The following is a 17,251-nucleotide window of genomic DNA, read 5'->3' as shown; positions in this document are numbered from 1 at the left end:
TTATAACTCAGTATTTTTCTTAGTGTGGTCCTTAGACCACTTGTATCATGATCATTTAAGTGTGCCTGTTAGGAAACTCCAAATCCCTGGTCTCCATCATAGGCCTACCAAATGAGAATCCTGGGTACTGTGTGGATGTGTGTTTGACATTGAGACCTGCATTTTAAATATACTTCCTAGGTGTTTCCTAAAAACACCGTTGCTTGAGAAGTACTGCAGTATGCTACGCTACATTTGAGTTAATAAGAAGAGAGGGAAATTCCCGTGAGAAAAACAACTTTAAAGCATAGAAGAAGGAATAAGCAGGATATTGTGTGAATTTACTGACTCACTGTGGTAGAGAGGCTCTGCTTGAGAGAGGTGAAAAAAGAATATTGAAGGCAAACTTACTTTATTACGGATTTAGTAATCTAAGGAAATAACTAGATCTTAAAAGTTTTTGTTTATATTTTTAAAACTCATTTATTTGACTAGGTAATGTGAACATTTTACACAGAATTTATAAGGTACAAAAAGGTATGCAATGGGAAAAGTAAGGGTTCCCCTGATTTCTTTATCCCGCTATTACCCAGGTTCCCAGCCTAGAGCCAACCAGTTACCACTTTTTTTCAGTTTCTTATGTATTGTTCTAAGTATAGTATTTTTTTCTTGGGTACAGTATACTTTATTGATGGTACATGACAAGATGGAGCTCCCTAGATACAGTATTCAACACAGATGGTAATATATAATACATACATAATGTTTTGCTCTTTTTTTTTTTTTACCACTTAATAGTAATCTCGGAGATTGTCTCATCAGTACATATTCACTGTGATTTTGATATTTTTAACGAAGTTCCATAATGATGGACATTTAGGTTGTTTCCATTGTTTCATACTAGGAAAAAAGCTGCAGTGTTAGGTGATGAAGATGATTAATATGATCAATAAAATTAGTTGGAATTTAAGGCAAATACATTGATTAGAAAAGAAGACAGAGTAAGAACTACCATAACAGAGACAAATATGTGCTCTCAAGAGTTCAGCATTGTAGCAGTCAGTTGGACAAATGATTTAAAAGTGTAAAACCAGCATTTCTAAAGTAGGCATTCAAAGTGGATCTGGGACATAGATAAGGCTTTGAAAGCTTTGAAAATAAGAAAAAAGCAAAGGTGCTGGGCGTGGTGGCTCACACCTGTAATCCTAGCATTTTGGGAGGCCGAGACAGGCAGATCACCTGAGGTTAGGAGTTTGAGACCAGCCTGGCCAACGTGGCAAAATCCTGTCTCTACTAAAAAAATACAAAAATTAGCCAGGTGTGTTGGTGCTACTCAGGAGGCTGAGGCATGAGAATCGCCTGAACCCAGGTGGTGGAGGTTGCAGTGAGCCGAGATCGTGCCACTGCACTCCAGCCTGGGCGACAGAACGAGGCGCAGTCTCAAAAAAAAACAACAAAGGAAGTTGAAGACTAGAACAGGAAGGGAATAGTCTGCGCAAAGTCCAGAATCAGGAGGAGCTATTCTATAGTGAGTAATGGAAGGAAGGGGGAAGAGTGCTAACTGCGGTCGTTACCTGGAAGACCTTGGATGTCAAGTTGAGTTCAGGGTAATGTGAAAGATTTTTGAATAGGAAAATAACGTGACTGACTTTACTTTAGAAGAAGTAGTCTGCTGTTGTTAGAGAAGTTAAGGGGATAGAAGAAGACATTGTAAGAAGGCAGGCCTGAGCAGGCATTCTCAAAAGCTAAAGAAGTGGATCAGTTTCAGAAGCTAGAATGCAAAGTATTTGTGACAAACTAGTGATATTTTTGTAATATTTGCCTAGTTCCTTGTAACACTCCATAGAATCTTGAGTTGGAAGGCTTTTTCTACTGAGGCACTATTAAGTTTGTTTTTCTGAATATCTTTTAAAACAAAACAGATTGTCTTTCACAGCACCTTCATCAAAAGACACCACATCAGACCAGAAGACTTGGTTTGGTGATTCTTACTTTCTTCTTGAAAATTAAAACCAAACCAGAATCACAAATATCTCTAAACATCAAAGCCTTTGCTAGTGTCCTGACCTCTTATCTAGCCTTACTGATTTGCTGCTAGAACACTGCTTTCCTTCAGTCTGCCTTCTTGACTAAAGTTTTAAATAGCTTGGGTGCTGTTTTTTGTGGCACCTTTTCCTCTTCCCTCAGTAGGGGTCCTCCTCTATGCCTGCCACCATCTGTAACCATGGTAACTAGAGGGAGCTGTGTTCAGCTTGGGGCTAGATAGAAGGAAGGATGGCAGGCAAGAACAAATCTTATTGAGTAGTTAGTTCCCTGCTTATTTGCAGGGAAAGGCTGCAAGATTCTAAAAGACATGGGACTGTCTCCTCATTGACTGAATTCTGTTCAGTGCTAATACTATGCTAGGTATTGGTAGTAAGTAGGCCTGGCACTGGTCTCTCCAGCCCGTGTGTGAGATGTCAACAAGGGCTGTACAGGGACCTTGCTAGAGAAGCAAGGTGCAGTTTCCAGGGGCCTGTGTACCTGGCGCACATCTTAGTTGACAGGCACTCAGTGTTGTATGTATATGTGTAAAAGTCATGTGGAGTTACCCCCACATTAAAACTCCAGTTTTACCTTAAAGCAGGGATGAGGTTATATCTCTACACTTCAATTTTTCTATCTTTGGTTTTCTTTATCTGAGTGTTTACTTATGTTACTTTCAGTATCACCAATTATTTTGATTGGTCAATCCATATATATAGTACAACATTCAAAAGATAGAAAAGGGTATAATTGGTATAAAGTAAGCCTTCTTCCTATCCCTGGTTTTGTATTTCCCTCTCCAGATAATTTCTTATGTATCTTTCCAAAAATATATTATGCCTATGTAAGCATATTTATTTTCAAGGTGCAGTCTCTTTGTTCCGTGTCAGTCCAAAGAGAGCTGCATCATTTTTTTAAGTGGTTGAGAGGGACCTTAGAAAGCACCTAATCTGAGTTATGTATTTTTTGGAGGAGGAAACTGAGTCCCAGAGATGTTAAATAACTGTTAGGATTCTGTTTTGCAGTGATCTGACTTTTCATTTATGTTCATGTGTTCTTTTGAAAATAAATTTTACATAGTCCCATTAAAATTTTTTTACTCAGATTTTGGTCCATCTTTAGGCTTATGATTCCTTCCATTCTTAATGCTTTTGATGTTTAAATGTTTAGATGTTTAAATCTGGACACATTGATTTATTTATATAGGTGGCAGAGTGATTCTTAAAATCGTTCTTAGCATCCCATATCTCTGAGGATACCTTTGTGACATTTCTTTGCTCTGCATATTTCATTTGGTGGTTTGAGAGATTAAGTTTTTACTGTTTTCTTTCCCCATTACAAAGACATGCCTTTTAATGTTGAGCTTTTGGTATACTGTTCGTGTAAGACCATTGTTACTTCTCTTCATTTTTTCAATTGCTGTGTTTAGCAGTTTACTTATCTTGAGTTTTTTTTTAAATACAGGGTCTCACTCCGTCACCCAGGCTACAGTGCAGTGGCCTGATCACAGCTCACTGCAGCCTCTACCTCCCAGGCTCAAGTGATCCTCCCACCTCTGCCTCTGAAGTAGCTGGGACCACAGGCATATACAACCATGCCTGGCTAATTTTTTTTGTTTTCTATAGAGGTGGTATCTCCCTATGTTGCCCAGGCTGATCTCAAACTCCTCACCTCAAGCAATCCTCCCACCTTGGCCTCCCAGAGTACTGGAATTACAGATGATAGCCACTGCTCCTGGCCTACTTTCTTTTATTTTGCTTGCATCTCTTATTTATGTTTGAGTATGAGTTCTTTTCCCTCCATCCCTAATGTGTTGTTTTTTAAAGTTGAACACCAGAGGCCTTCATTTTTTGAGCATTTTACACTAATACTTTATTTCCTTTTTCTGTGCACAAATGCATTACCACAGAGAAATTTGTAACTTAAATCCTATTGACAAAAGACCATATTATATACCATTTGGCCCATGCAATAAAGAGAAACAACATCTTTTTATTTAATCACATTATTGTAACTTATGTTATACATCGTCATATAAGTTACAACCCTGGTAAGATGCTTCTTATTACATATAGTGATAAGGATGCTATGAGGGAATTTTAGTATTTCTTTCCTCTCCCTCTTCTCTACCCTTAAATATATATACTCATCTTAGTGCTGTGGCCATGTAACAATTCCATTAGTTAAAAACAACTGTTTAATTTTGCTGATACAAAGCAAGGAGCCCAAACATCTTTTGTATTTTTTATGCACATGTATGTATGTGTATATGTATATGTACATGAGTGTGTTTTATATTTTATATATTTTCAGGTAATTGCTGAGGATGTGGTTTAACGAATTCTGTTGGTATAGATGGAGCACACCAAAAGTCTGAAACAGAAAAACAAAACTGGTTTTATACCATTTGGTTTTAGAATGGCTAGTCTAGTAAGCTTCTTCCCAAGGGTCTTTATGTGGATATGGACCTTTCAGGACCAGGGAATTTCTGCTGCCCTTAAGTGGAATGAATGGTAGAGTACACTGGGGACAGCTGATGGACTTTTAACCATCTTGGATGAAAAGAAAGATGTCTGTTTTCATTTCTTTGTCTTTCATTGCAGAGGATTTATGGATGACTTGGTGTAACTCCAAATGCCTCTTGGTGTTTCTCATTTGCCAGACTGAGAGAGGGAAAGTTGGGACCTAGAAGACAAAGTTACTTCTGATTTATCCTTCTGTTATTAAATATACATTGGTGGTTAGAGACACTAATTACTTTCAAAAGCTTACAGGGAAAGGTAGCCATTCTTCACTTCTCTTGATTAGATGAATTAAGTAAAATAATGCCATTAGTTACAAGGAGAGACCTCTAATTCTTTTGCTCTCTGAAACTCTCTCTCTCTCTCTCTGTCTCTGTCTCTCTCTGTCTCTGTCTCTCTCTCTCTCTCTCAAACACACACACACACACAACCTAAAATGTATAACTTTTTTTTTTTTCTATTAGAGATGAAGATGACATCAATGATGTGACTTCTATGGCAGGGGTCAACCTTAATGAAGAAAATGCCTGCATCTTAGCAACAAACTCTGAATTGGTTGGCACACTCATTCAGTCATGTAAAGATGAACCATTTCTTTTTATTGGAGCTCTACAGAAGAGAATTTTAGACATTGGTAAGTGTACAGTTATGATTATTGACCTGATAGAAATGTCTGTTTGCACGAAAATATTATCAAAAGAGACAACCTGGGTTGGTTGTCCTGGAACTCTGAGGCTTAAATAAGATTCTGGAAATAATCAGGATTTCATGGGCATTACAGAAAGAAGTAGTTTATTTTAAAAATTATTAATATAACATGGTTTTGGGTTTGGTTAATATTTTACTCATATTTCTTAATGGAGGAATAGTTGAATATATTTTTGCATGAATATATAATATACTATTTTTTTTTCTGTCCTGTTCCTTCCATAGTTGGACTTTCAGTATATATATATGTACAAATGCACACTTATGTTACATGTTTGTGTTTATGAAATACAGGGACATCCAAAGAAAGTAACTCCCTTTCCCTTTTCTTAACCTTGAAATTTAAACCCATTCTTACTTTAAAAAACTAGATTAGAGTCTTAGGGTCCTCTCTAGGTCCAGGAGTAGTTGTTAGATGGCTGCAGTGTGAAAGAAAATGTAAGAAAACACGGCCAGACACGGTGTCTCATGCCTGTAATTCTAGCACTTTCGAAGGCCGAGGTGGGCAGATCACCTGAGTTCAGGAGTTCGAGACTAGCCTGGCCAACATGGTGAAACCCTGTCTGTACTAAAAATACAGAAAATTAGCCAGGTGTGGTGGGGGTGCACCTGTAGTCTTAGCTACTTGGGAGGCTGAGGCATGAGAATCACTTGAACCCAGGAGGCTTCTTCACCTATGTCAAATTTTTGGGGCCAGTACTAATGAGCTTCGAATATACTTAAGTAAGACCTTTATATTTTATAATGAAGGCTTGATACAAAAACGTGAAGGTTTCTGATTTTTATAGACCTATGGTATATTTAAGGACTACAAAGTTCATTATTATTACAATTTTTAGGTCTACTTCACAGGTAGTTAGTAAATAAATGTTTTAGCTACTATATGGTATATAAATGACCAGGGTTTTCTTCTTTTTTTTTTTTTTTTTCAAAATGGAGTCTCACTCTGTCACCCAGGCTGGAGTGCAGTGGTGCCATCTTGGCTCACTGCAACCTCTGTCTCCCAGGTTCAAGTGATTCTCCTGCCTCAGCCTCCTGAGTAGCTGGGATTGCAGGCACCCACCACCAGGCCCAGCTAATTTTGGAATTTTTAGTAGAGACAGGGTTTTACCATGTTAGCCAGGCTGGTCTTGAGCTCCTCACCTCAGGTGATCCACCCGCCTCCCAAAGTGCTGGGATTACAGGCGTGAGCCACCGTGCCTGGCCTACATTTCTAATTTAAATCGAGAATACATTATTATGAAAAACTAGAGCTTTCAAGTCCAGAAGAGCTGATTGTAAAATGTGTTTGTTTTCTGTTTGCTTGTGTTTCACTCCCTCCCTGTCTTCCTTCATTCCTTCACTTCTTCCATTTTCTTCTTTGCATATGTATTTTGTATTATATAGAAACCAGTTCCTTAATTTGGGAGCAAGTCTCAGCACTAAACCTTCCTGTGATGGCTTAGGAAATCTATTGGTAGCTTCACTCCTTATTGCCATATAATTATCTAGTGCTTTGGTAAAATATAAGTAGATACTTAGTTTTATCGGTTACCCTCCCTTCCAATTTTTTTTTTTTTTTTTTTGAGACTGAGTTTTGTTCTTGTTGCCCAGGCTGCAGTGCAGTGGTGCGATCTCGGCTCACTATAACCTCTGCCTCCCGGGTTCAAGCGATTCTCCTGCCTCAACCTCCCGAGTAGCTGGGATTACAGGCGCCCACTACCATGCCCGGCTAATTTTTTGTATTTTTAGTAGAGATGGGGTTTCACCATGTTGGCCAGGCTGGTCTTGAACTCCTGACATCAGGTCGTCCACCCGCCTTGGCCTCCTGAAATGCTGGAGTTACAGTCATCAGCCACTGTGCCCAGCCTCCTTCCAAATTGTATTTCCAGTATGGTTTAAACCTTGATTATATGATAGAAAATTTTTTGGCATTAAAAGCATTTTTGATCACTTAGGACAGGGATAAGCAACTTTTTCCTTCAAAGAGCAGATAGTATTTGCCACTTTTGTAGGTTATATGGTTTCTGTCACAATTGCTCAATTCGGCTGTCATAGTACAAAGTAGCCATAGACAATAAACAAATGGGCACAGTTATTGTCTTAGTCATCTTGGATTGCTGTAACAAAATACCATAAATTGGATGGCTTAAACAACAAATGTTTATTTCTCATAGTTCTGGACGTTGGCCGTTTGAGATCAGGGTGCCAGCACGGTCAGATTCTTGGCAAAGGCCTTCTTTCTGGTATTCAGACAGCCATCTTCCTGCTGTGTTTTCACGTGGCAGAAAGATAACTAGCTAGCTCTCTGGTCTCTTCTTAGGGTGAAGGCAGTACTTTTATGACCTAATTGTCTTCCAAAGGCCCCAACTCCAAATACCATCTCACTGGCATTAGAGCTTCAACATGAATGACTTTTGGGAGATGCAAACATTTAGTCCATGCAACTGTATCCCCGTAAAACTTCACTTACAAAGAGTGATCAGATTTGGCTTGTTGGCCATAGTTTGGTAACCTCTAATTTAACACAATAAGGGAACAACTATTTGCATTTTTACTTCTTTTTTAAAAAAATATTTATTTTTGAGATGTGGTCTTGCTCTGTTGCCCAGGCTGGAGTGCAGTGGTGCCATCACAGCTCACTGCAGCCCCAACTTTCCAGGTTCAAGTGATCAGCTCCTGCCTCAGCCTTTTGAAGTAGCTGGGACTACAGGCGCGCACTACTAAATCTGGCTAATTTTTGTATTTTTCCGTAGAGACAGGGTCTCACTATGTTGCCCAGGTTGATCTTGAACTCCTGGGCTTAAATCATTTTCAGTTCTTAGTGATGAAGTACAAACCTTTCGAATAATATGGAAAACTTCAAGAATTCTTACTTCTGAATTATCTAAGCTTTTTTTTTTTTAAAGTAAAATCATAGAGTGAATGGAGTTACATATTTCTAGGAATGTTTTCCATTTATAATAAAATTCCGTCCTTGTAGAATAGGTCAGAACCAAGGCTATTTCTTAAAAATAGAAATTACAAATTTACCCAAAGATTTTCTTTTTGGAAAAAGGATTTTTCTACTTGAATAATGTTAACAGATAAAATGCCAGTGTTCTTTTTTTCCTAATTACCTAAATTAAATTGCACAGTCAGTAAAATCACATAACTAGTGTGCAAGCACCAACTAGATCTTAATCAGTTTTGTTGATTTTGTTAAAAAGGGTGTTTTGTTTTAAAATGGAAATTTTTCTACAGTATTTTACTTTGTAATTTTTAAGTTGTATTTTATTACCAATTTAGTGAAGACATTACAACATTTGGTTGTTCCCTAAACCCTGGAATTGTTTAATCTCAGCAATTATTTCTAATATTTAAAAGATATGTATATTTTTATGTTGTATGAATTACCTCTGTTTTATGAATACATATGAAATTATTTTCAGAGGTTCTTCTTCAAACACTAAGGTGCCTTGCACCTGTAATCCCAACACTTTGGGAGGCTGAGGCAGGAGGATTGCTTGAGCCCAGAAGCTAGAGACCAGCCTGGGCAACATAGTGAGACCCAATCTCTATGAAAAAATTAGCTGGGCCTGTTGGCTCATGCCTGTACTTCTGGCTACTCAGCAGGCTGAGATGGGAGGATTGCTTGAGCTTGGCAGGTCAAAGTTTTAGTGGGCTATGATTGCTCCACTGCATTCCAGCCTGGGTGACAGAGTGAGACCCTGTCTCAAAAATAATAATAGGCCAGGCACGGTGGCTTACACCTGTAATCCCAGCACTTTGGGAAGCTGAGGTGGGCAGATCACTTGAGGTTGGGAGTTTGAGACTAGCCTGGCCAACATGGTGAAACGCCATCTCTACTAAAAATACAAAAAAAAAAATCAGTCAGGTGTGGTGGCGCTTGCCTGTAAGTAATCCCAGCTACTTGGGAGGCTGAGGCAGGAATGTTGCTTGAACCTGGGAGGCAGAGGTTGCAGTGAGCGGAGATTGCACCACTGCACTCCAGCCTGGATGACAGAGCAAGACTCCATCTCAAGAAAATAAAAAAAAAAAAAAAAGAAATAAAATTGTACTTTTTCTTTTATAGAAGGCCCCACTATTTGTTTATGCTGAGGGTTTTAGTTTAATTTTTATTTTTTTTGAGATGCAGTTTTGCTCATGTTGCCCAGGCTGGAGTGCAATGGTGCGATCTTGGCGCACTGCAACTTCCGCCTCCCAGGTACAAGCGATTCTCCTGTCTCAGCCTCTCATGTAGCTCGGATTATAGGCATGCACCACCATGCCCAGCTATTTTTTTTGTATTTAGTAGAGACGGGGTTTCACCATGTTAGTCAGGCTGGTCTCGAACTCCTGACCTCAGGTGATCCACCTGCCTTGGCCTCCCACAGTGGTGGAATTATAGGCGTGTGCCACCATGCCTGGCCTATGCTGAGGGTTTTATTAAAGTAGAGTTGACTTTGTAGAATTTTTTTCCCTGCCTGAATCTGAGATTAGAGAGGATTTCAGCTTTGTTACAAGTAATGAATTACATTTTGAAGGGTTCGTTTAGGAGAAGTTGATTAATTTTGTATCTTCCTATTTGCTTTCATTATATAATATCAAAGAATGAGTTGTTGACTTTTAATTCAAGCATATTTTTTCTGTAGTTCACCCTTTGATGAGAATATGAGTATATTTCAGATAAATTAGAATATAAAATCCAACTATAATATTTTAAAAATTCACGTGTATATGTTAAAAACAATCACAGTAGTGCTTTTTAAAAAGCCTGTTTAAAATAGATTACCTAATTGCCTGTATCTTTAGATTTAAGCCTCTGTTGATATAAGTGGTTTCACTGGGGCTGAGAAATACTATTTAAATACTGACAAGGTTGATTTATAAATGAACTTCTGACTCTGAGTATGTGGTCCAAATTGTTTTCCTGAAACTTTCTTGCTAGTTAGCAGAAGGAAGAAGTTTGGTTTTTTTATGGAAAGGAAATCTAGTGAGAGAGAAGTTATTCAGATAGGTAGGTGAAACGATGAGGTTTTGAACTCATTTGAACTTGTAAATTGACTACTAAGTGAATATATCAGAACATCAGTTAGTGCAAGGTAAACATGATTGGTAATAGAAAAAAGGAATATAGGTATGTGTTCTAGACAAGGCATTAACAGAGACTCACGATCTGAATTCATTTAAATAAATGTCATAAATTGTTAACAGTGTCAAACAGGGCAAAATGTAATTTTCTATTTTTTTAATTACTAAAATTAACAGAATATGGTACTAATTTCTGCAGTTACCATTTTCCTCCCTGAACAGTAGACTTGATTTGTGTTCTTATTAACTTTGTCCTATAAATGACCTTGCAAGGAGAATGATACTAGAGGCTAAGTGAAACAATGTCTATATTTTCTGAGGCTTCAGGCTAGGTTTTATTAATGTAATGTCTAAGATCTTTGAAGTTGTGACTTTACTAGGAAAATCATAATCTCCAAACCTTTATTCATAATGGGTATGACTTCCAGGGGGAACAGAATACCTGCTGTGCTAATTATTTCAATTATCAGCCACTACTAAAACACGTAATGGATTTTCTCTGCTTCTGCAGGTAAAAAGCATGACATTACAGAACTTAACTCTGATGCTGTGAACTTGATCTCCCAAGCAACACAGGAACGGCTACGAGGCCTTCTAGAAAAACTGACTACAATTGCTCAGCATCGAATGACTACTTACAAGGTAAAGGAAATCGTTAAAGAAGTATAAACTCTCGAGTGTTATAGGTAGTCTTTTGGGCGTGGATTGATATGCTAAACACATTTTTAAAGGAATGGTTGAGGCTTGTATTTCATATTAGTAGAAAATCAAAGTCTCATTCTTATTTAGATATGTTTACATGACAAATAAAATTAAAATGGAGTTTAAAATGATATTAAAAGCTTCTGTGTCACTGTAGATTGAAATATGTATCTGTTCTGCCTGAGGCTTCTCTTTCTTAAGCTTTTGATAGGGAAGGAAAGATATGTTAGAATGGAATATTGGCTACTTGTGTTCTCTTCAGTGTTCTGCACTCTCCTCGCATTCCTGTTCCTTTTTTTTTTTTGCCTTTCAGTTTTGCAGAGATTTATTTATTTTAGAATAAATGTTATTGTATATATTAATATTTAAGGTATACAACGTGTTATAAGATACACATGTATAGTAAAATTATTACTATTTAGTTGAATAAATTAACATTTTCATTATCTCAAATCTACCCATTTTCTCCCCTGTGGCAAGAGCAGCTATAATCTACTCATTTAGCAGAAATCCTGAAAACAATATATTACTAACCATAGTCCTTATGTTCTACATTAGATCTTTCCACTTGTTCATCCTCTGTTCCTTTTAATAAGTTAAATGATTGCATTGAGTGCTCGTATTGATACTACTTAGTGTTATTGGCTACTTTTATTGAAAAAACTAAATACAGGAATAACTTGTATCCCTAGTGGTATGAACCAAATGACTTGCTATTATCAAGGTAAAAGAACTTCGTGTAGTTTTGGAGGAGGGCGAATATATTGGGTGATTAGGGATGAAAAGAGAAGGTAACCTGAGCTGAAAATAAATAAATAAGATAACTGTTTCCCTCTTTTCAAGAAATGTTTATAGCTAGATTTTGAACAAGATGGTATGTAGGTAACCTTAAGAGATTTTGAATTTGGAAGAATGGTCGTTGCCATGATATCCTAGTCGAAGGTTAAAGGAAACTAGGAAATTGTCAGCTGCTACACCACCAGTAAGTTCCCTGGAGGAATCATATTATTTTATTTTTTTCCTTTCTGTTTCATTTAGAACTTTGGAAAAACTACATATGATTGCTGAGGTCCTCACTTGCATAAATCTTTGTGAGAATTTGCTGGACTGACTTAGGAATATGTCATCAACAGGAGAAAAAGCTATGAAAAAAACAAAAAATTAGTATCAGTATTTTATAATTCCTAGAAACACAAAAATAAAGATATTAATTTTGTGTTTCTAGGAATTTTTTCATTTCTCCTAGGTTATCTAATTTGTTGGCATAGGACTGTTAATAGTACTGTCTTTTGTAACCTTTTATTTCTGTAAGGTCAATGGTAATGATCCCCCTTACATTACTGATTTTTGTTATTTGTATCTTCTCTCTTTTTCTTCTTTGCTAGTAAAGCGAATGGTGTGTTGATTTTGTTGAGCTTTTCAAAGAACCAACTTTTGGTTTTATTAATTTTCTCTTTTGTTTTTCTATTTTTGATTTCATATATCTCCACTCTAGTTTTTATATTATTTTCCTTCTAAGCTTCAGGCTTAGTTTGCTCTTTTTTTTTTAGTTTCATAAGGTATAAAGTTAGGTTTTTAATTTGAGATCTTCCTTTTATAATGTAGGCATTTACTGCTATACATTTCCCTCTGAGTACTGCTTTCACTGCATTCCGTAAGTTTTGGTATGTTGTGTTGTCGTTTTCATTTATCTTTAAATATTTTCTCATTTCTTTTGAGATTTATTTGATTCTTTGTGACTGTTTAAGAGTATGTTGTTTAATTTCCAAGTATTTGGGAATTTTCCAGTTTTCCTTCTGTTGTTGGTTTCTAGCTGCATTCCGTTGTGGTCAGAGAAGATACTTTGTATGAATCATTCATTTAAAATGTATTGAGGCTTGTTTTATGACAACATACATTGTATCCTGGAGAATGTTTCATGTGCACTTGAGAAGAATGTGTGTTCTGCTCTTGTTTCATAGATGTCTGCTAGATATAGTTGGTTTATGATGTTAAGTCCTCTGTTTCCTTATTGATCATCCATTTGGATGTTCTATTCATTATTGAAAGTGCAGTATTAAAATCTTCAACTATTGTGGAACTCTGTTTTAGAGACAGGGTCTCACTCTGTCATCCAGGGTGGAGTGCAGTGGTGCAATCATAGCTCATTGCAACCTTGAACTCCTGCACTCAAGCCACCCTCCCACCTCAAGCCACCCTCCCACCTCAGCCTCTCCAGTAGCTAAGACTAACAGGCGTGTGCCACCACACCCAACAAATTTTTTTTTTTTTTTTTTTGAGACAGGGGCTCACTATGTTGCCCATGCTGTGGAATTGTTTTTTAAACAAAATTCCGTCAGTGTTTGTTTGCTTCATATATTTGAGAACTCTGGTTTGATGTGTGTATCTTCTTGATGAATTGACCTTTTTATCAATATATAATAATGTCCTTGTTTGTCTCTCTTAACAGTTTTGTACTTAAAGTCTATACTGTCTGATATTACTTTCTTTTGTTTGTTACTTGCATGGAATATCTTTTTCCATCCTTTCACTTTCAATGTATTGGTATGGTTTCAACTAAAGTGTAGACGGCATATAGTTTGATCATTTTTAAAAATTCATTCTTCTAGTCTCTTTGAAGAGCTTAATCCATTTACATTTAAAATGTAATTACTGATAAGAAATAACTTCTATTTTGCTATTTGTTTTCTATATGCCTTATAAGTTTTGTGTTCCTCACTTCCTCTGCTTCTTATGTTTAATTGATTGTTTTTGTTTTGTTCCATTTTGATCCCCTTCTCATATTGTTTTGGATATATTTAGATATCTTCTTAGCAGTTACCATTAACATCCTAAATCTACAATCTAGTTTGGATTGTTATCAGCTTACTTTTAATTTTGTGATGTGGGAAAATTATAGACATATTTTTGGCTTTTTACTATAACTCTTTAAAGTATCTTACACTTTTTCAAACTTGGATTCTCCCTACTTCTGCCTTAATCACACTATTGTTTCAGAGATACACGAATACCGTTTTTAGTAGAGATGGGGTTTCGCCATGTTGGCCAGGCTGGTCTCAAACTCCTGGCCTCAAGCAATCCACCCGCCTTGGCCTCCCAAAGTGTTGGGATTACAAGTGTGAGTCACCGTGCCTGGCCACGTGAGTACATGTTGATTTATAGTAGGCAGTTCATGTATAAAACATAATAATTTACAATGGAATAGAATTTTTAAAGTAATATTTATTGAATGGCATTCAAAGCTCTGTTGTGTATAGCTTTCAGCTAGAATTCTTTTGTTGTATATCAATAGCATATTTCCAAACATTTAGTTGCACTAGGCAAAATGGATGGTATCTCCCCGACCTAGAAGACCTCACTAAGTTAGCTTGAAGCTAGCACTTCCTTAACCTGCTGTCTTGTATACTACCTATTCTGACTGATTTTCCCGAGCTTTCCTTTTCCTACACTCATTTTTTAGTACAGCTAATGCCACTATCTACATTTGCATATATAGAAAATAACAAAAGATTATCAGCCCTTTTAAGTCAAAATAATTATCATTTGGTTATATTTGGATTCAGTTTGAAATCACCATTATTTTGTAGACTTTGTTTGTAATAATCTTTATGTCACAGCTTTAGCCCTGTCCTTATATTTCAGTTCATCCCTGATAGGATTTATTTTTATCTGTACAGTGTAGGAAATTCTACTCCATAGATTTTATAAAAGTGAATTACTCTTTTTAAAAAAGTGAAATCCCATCTCTTTCCACTCTTGAACATCCATTTACTTTTGATAATCTTTCACCTGGTTTGATATAATTCTTTAATCATTAGTCATAAACTGAGATCTAAGTAAATAAGTAGAAAGTGACATGTAGTACAGAGCTTTTGATCTGGCTACCAGGTGTTTTCCCACTGAAGATATGTTATAGTTGCCTATATGCCTATGGCCATGGAGAAGCTTCATTCAGTGTTTTCCAGTTGAAAGGTGCTATTTGGGTTGCTTTAGATGGGATTCATTTGATGGTGTTGATATCATTTGGTCTGGGTCATTACATTTTCTTGGCTAAACCATTTAATATGCAGTGGCCTTAACATTGTAAAGCCCTACTCTGTTGGTGCATGAAGTCTTCAGTTAGGCCAGCTGGGTATATAGGAAGGAACATAAGAGTGGGGTTACTGTTGTTTAAATAAGGTTATAGACTTAATATGAATAGGGAAGACACTCATTTGTTTAGTGATATGGAAGAAAAAAGGATGCGAATGTCAGAGGTCGTTGTATATGGGTTGGGGGAGAGAGAGGAAGGAATCTTAGCATGGGAATATGATTGGGCTAAAATTTAAAAAGTCTCTGACCCTTTTTAATTTAGTATTTGCTGTCCCTTTTAAATTAAATCCCATCATTAAACTATTTCCAGAGTGTCTAAACACAAAAATGGTAAAGATTAAGTATTTAAGAAACCACTGGTTATTATATTTAACCTCTATGGTTAGCCTATAATGTATTCCATATTCTATCTTGTGTTATTTAACTTTAAAAACAGTTGAGAATTCTTTTTGTATTAAACATGAAGTAAAATCAGCAGCACTAATATATCCTTGTTCTCTAAACTATGTAATACTCTTTTGATCTAGTTAAATACCAACAATAAAAATTTAATTTAAAAAGAATCTTGGGCATATGAAATCCCTCAGTCCCAGTTAATTGAATCAGCCATAATCAGGGGGATAAACAAAGATGGGAGTGGTACAGTACTCATGATTTCCAGGCCAGGCACTGACTTGTTCAAAGACATTTGGTTTTTCTACTATACAGTTTCTCTTGAATATCTGAATTACTGAGATGAGTAGATGGCAAAATGTCTTAAACATTGATTAGAAAGCTCTCCCTGTCCCATTGCCTCCCCCAACCCCGTCCCCGACTCCTGCCTATACACACTCATAGAGGAGAAAGAGGCAGCTATATAGGTGAAGAAAATTAGAAAATATTTAGGTGGGAAAGCACTGTTTTACATCCACAGAATAGACTGAGCAATTTGCATTTTATCATTTTATGGAACAATTAAGACAGTTTATATTTCTGTTATGGCTCTCATTTATAAATTGTATACTAAATTTCTTTGACCACAGTTTCTGTCCAAATTCACACCCCTGAGTAATCCTCAAAATAGCATTTCAAGATTTTAATGTTTGCCATCTTAACTTAGGTTGTATTTTGATAGAAGTTATATTCAGTTGTCAAGGTTAAACCAATCTAACCATGGTAACCAAGGTGGTAACTTTCATCTTTGGTATATTTTTTAGTGAGGTGATTGTTTCTTGCTTTTTGTCTTTCACAAAAGTAAGATTTAGTTACTTATATTAATGTCTGCTGAGGTAGATAATAATCTAAAAATATTTAGGTTATTGGTGAATGGGGCACTCTTTAGTTTCTCCTTCCTATTGTTGGAAGGATCTGCTTGGCTTAATTCCTCTGCCTGCACCCCACAATGATGTTTACTAGCAAAGTTCTTTGAAACATAACTGGTTAATCACCTCTCAGATTTTAAGGATGATTAAAGTTTCTTTTCTGGTGGAGTGGATGTGGGGGGATGTTTGCTTAATAGAAACGAAATCATTACCTTCTGAAAGTTTAGCTTCCTATTTATGTTGGTATTCCTGCCTTTAGCTGGTTTATACAATACCTAATGTAGAATGTGCGGCCCAGAATCATTATAAGACTTTGTTTTCTTTTTTTTCCCAGGCAAGTGAAAATTACATCCTGTGTAGTGATACCCGGTCACAGCTCAAATTTCTTGAAAAGCTGGATCAATTGGAGAAGCAGAGAAAGGATTTAGAAGAAAGAGAAATGTTACTTAAGGCAGCCAAGGTAAGGGCCAGTGTGATTTATGAGTGAACGTGGCCTGGCAGTGTGGTCAGAGGTGGCTTTATCGTTAGTTGACTGTCTTGGTTTTATTAGGCCTTTAGATTTCTCCAGAGGATTTCCTGAAACGAAATTACTAATAGGGTGTCTCACAGCCAGGATGGTGTGGTGGCTTTCAGTTAATTTAGTTTAATGAGTCATAATCTTTTGTCTTCTCACATTTCCTGTGTGCTCTCCCCATCCTCAAACCCAGGTAAAATGTTTCGTAAAATTTCAGGGTCTTTTTAGGAATCCAATTTGATACATGCCAAGTTGAAGTTGATAGGGAAAATTTGGAAAGTAGACAGGAAGGTTATGGGTAAAATTAGTAATTTGGATTTTGTGGAACAAAATACAGGCTGGGTGGAAATAGAGTA

The 17,251-nt window shown here is 36.6% G+C and overlaps 1 protein-coding gene across 1 annotated transcript in view; it reads left to right on the top strand.

Moving 5' to 3' along the window:
• TAF4B (TATA-box binding protein associated factor 4b) overlaps positions 1-17,251 on the top strand; it is a 167,913-nt gene that overhangs the window by 81,927 nt on the left and 68,735 nt on the right. The window contains exons 10-12 of the mRNA XM_003261982.4: positions 4,991-5,160; positions 10,798-10,928; positions 16,716-16,841. Of these exons, the coding sequence (XP_003262030.1) occupies positions 4,991-5,160; positions 10,798-10,928; positions 16,716-16,841 (427 nt within the window). The remainder of the gene's footprint in view (positions 1-4,990; positions 5,161-10,797; positions 10,929-16,715; positions 16,842-17,251) is intronic.

Source organism: Nomascus leucogenys, chromosome 4 (genome assembly GCF_006542625.1).
Source record: "Nomascus leucogenys isolate Asia chromosome 4, Asia_NLE_v1, whole genome shotgun sequence".
In the NCBI taxonomy this organism is placed as follows: Eukaryota; Metazoa; Chordata; class Mammalia; order Primates; family Hylobatidae; genus Nomascus; species Nomascus leucogenys.
This window is presented reverse-complemented; position numbering and strand designations above follow the sequence as displayed.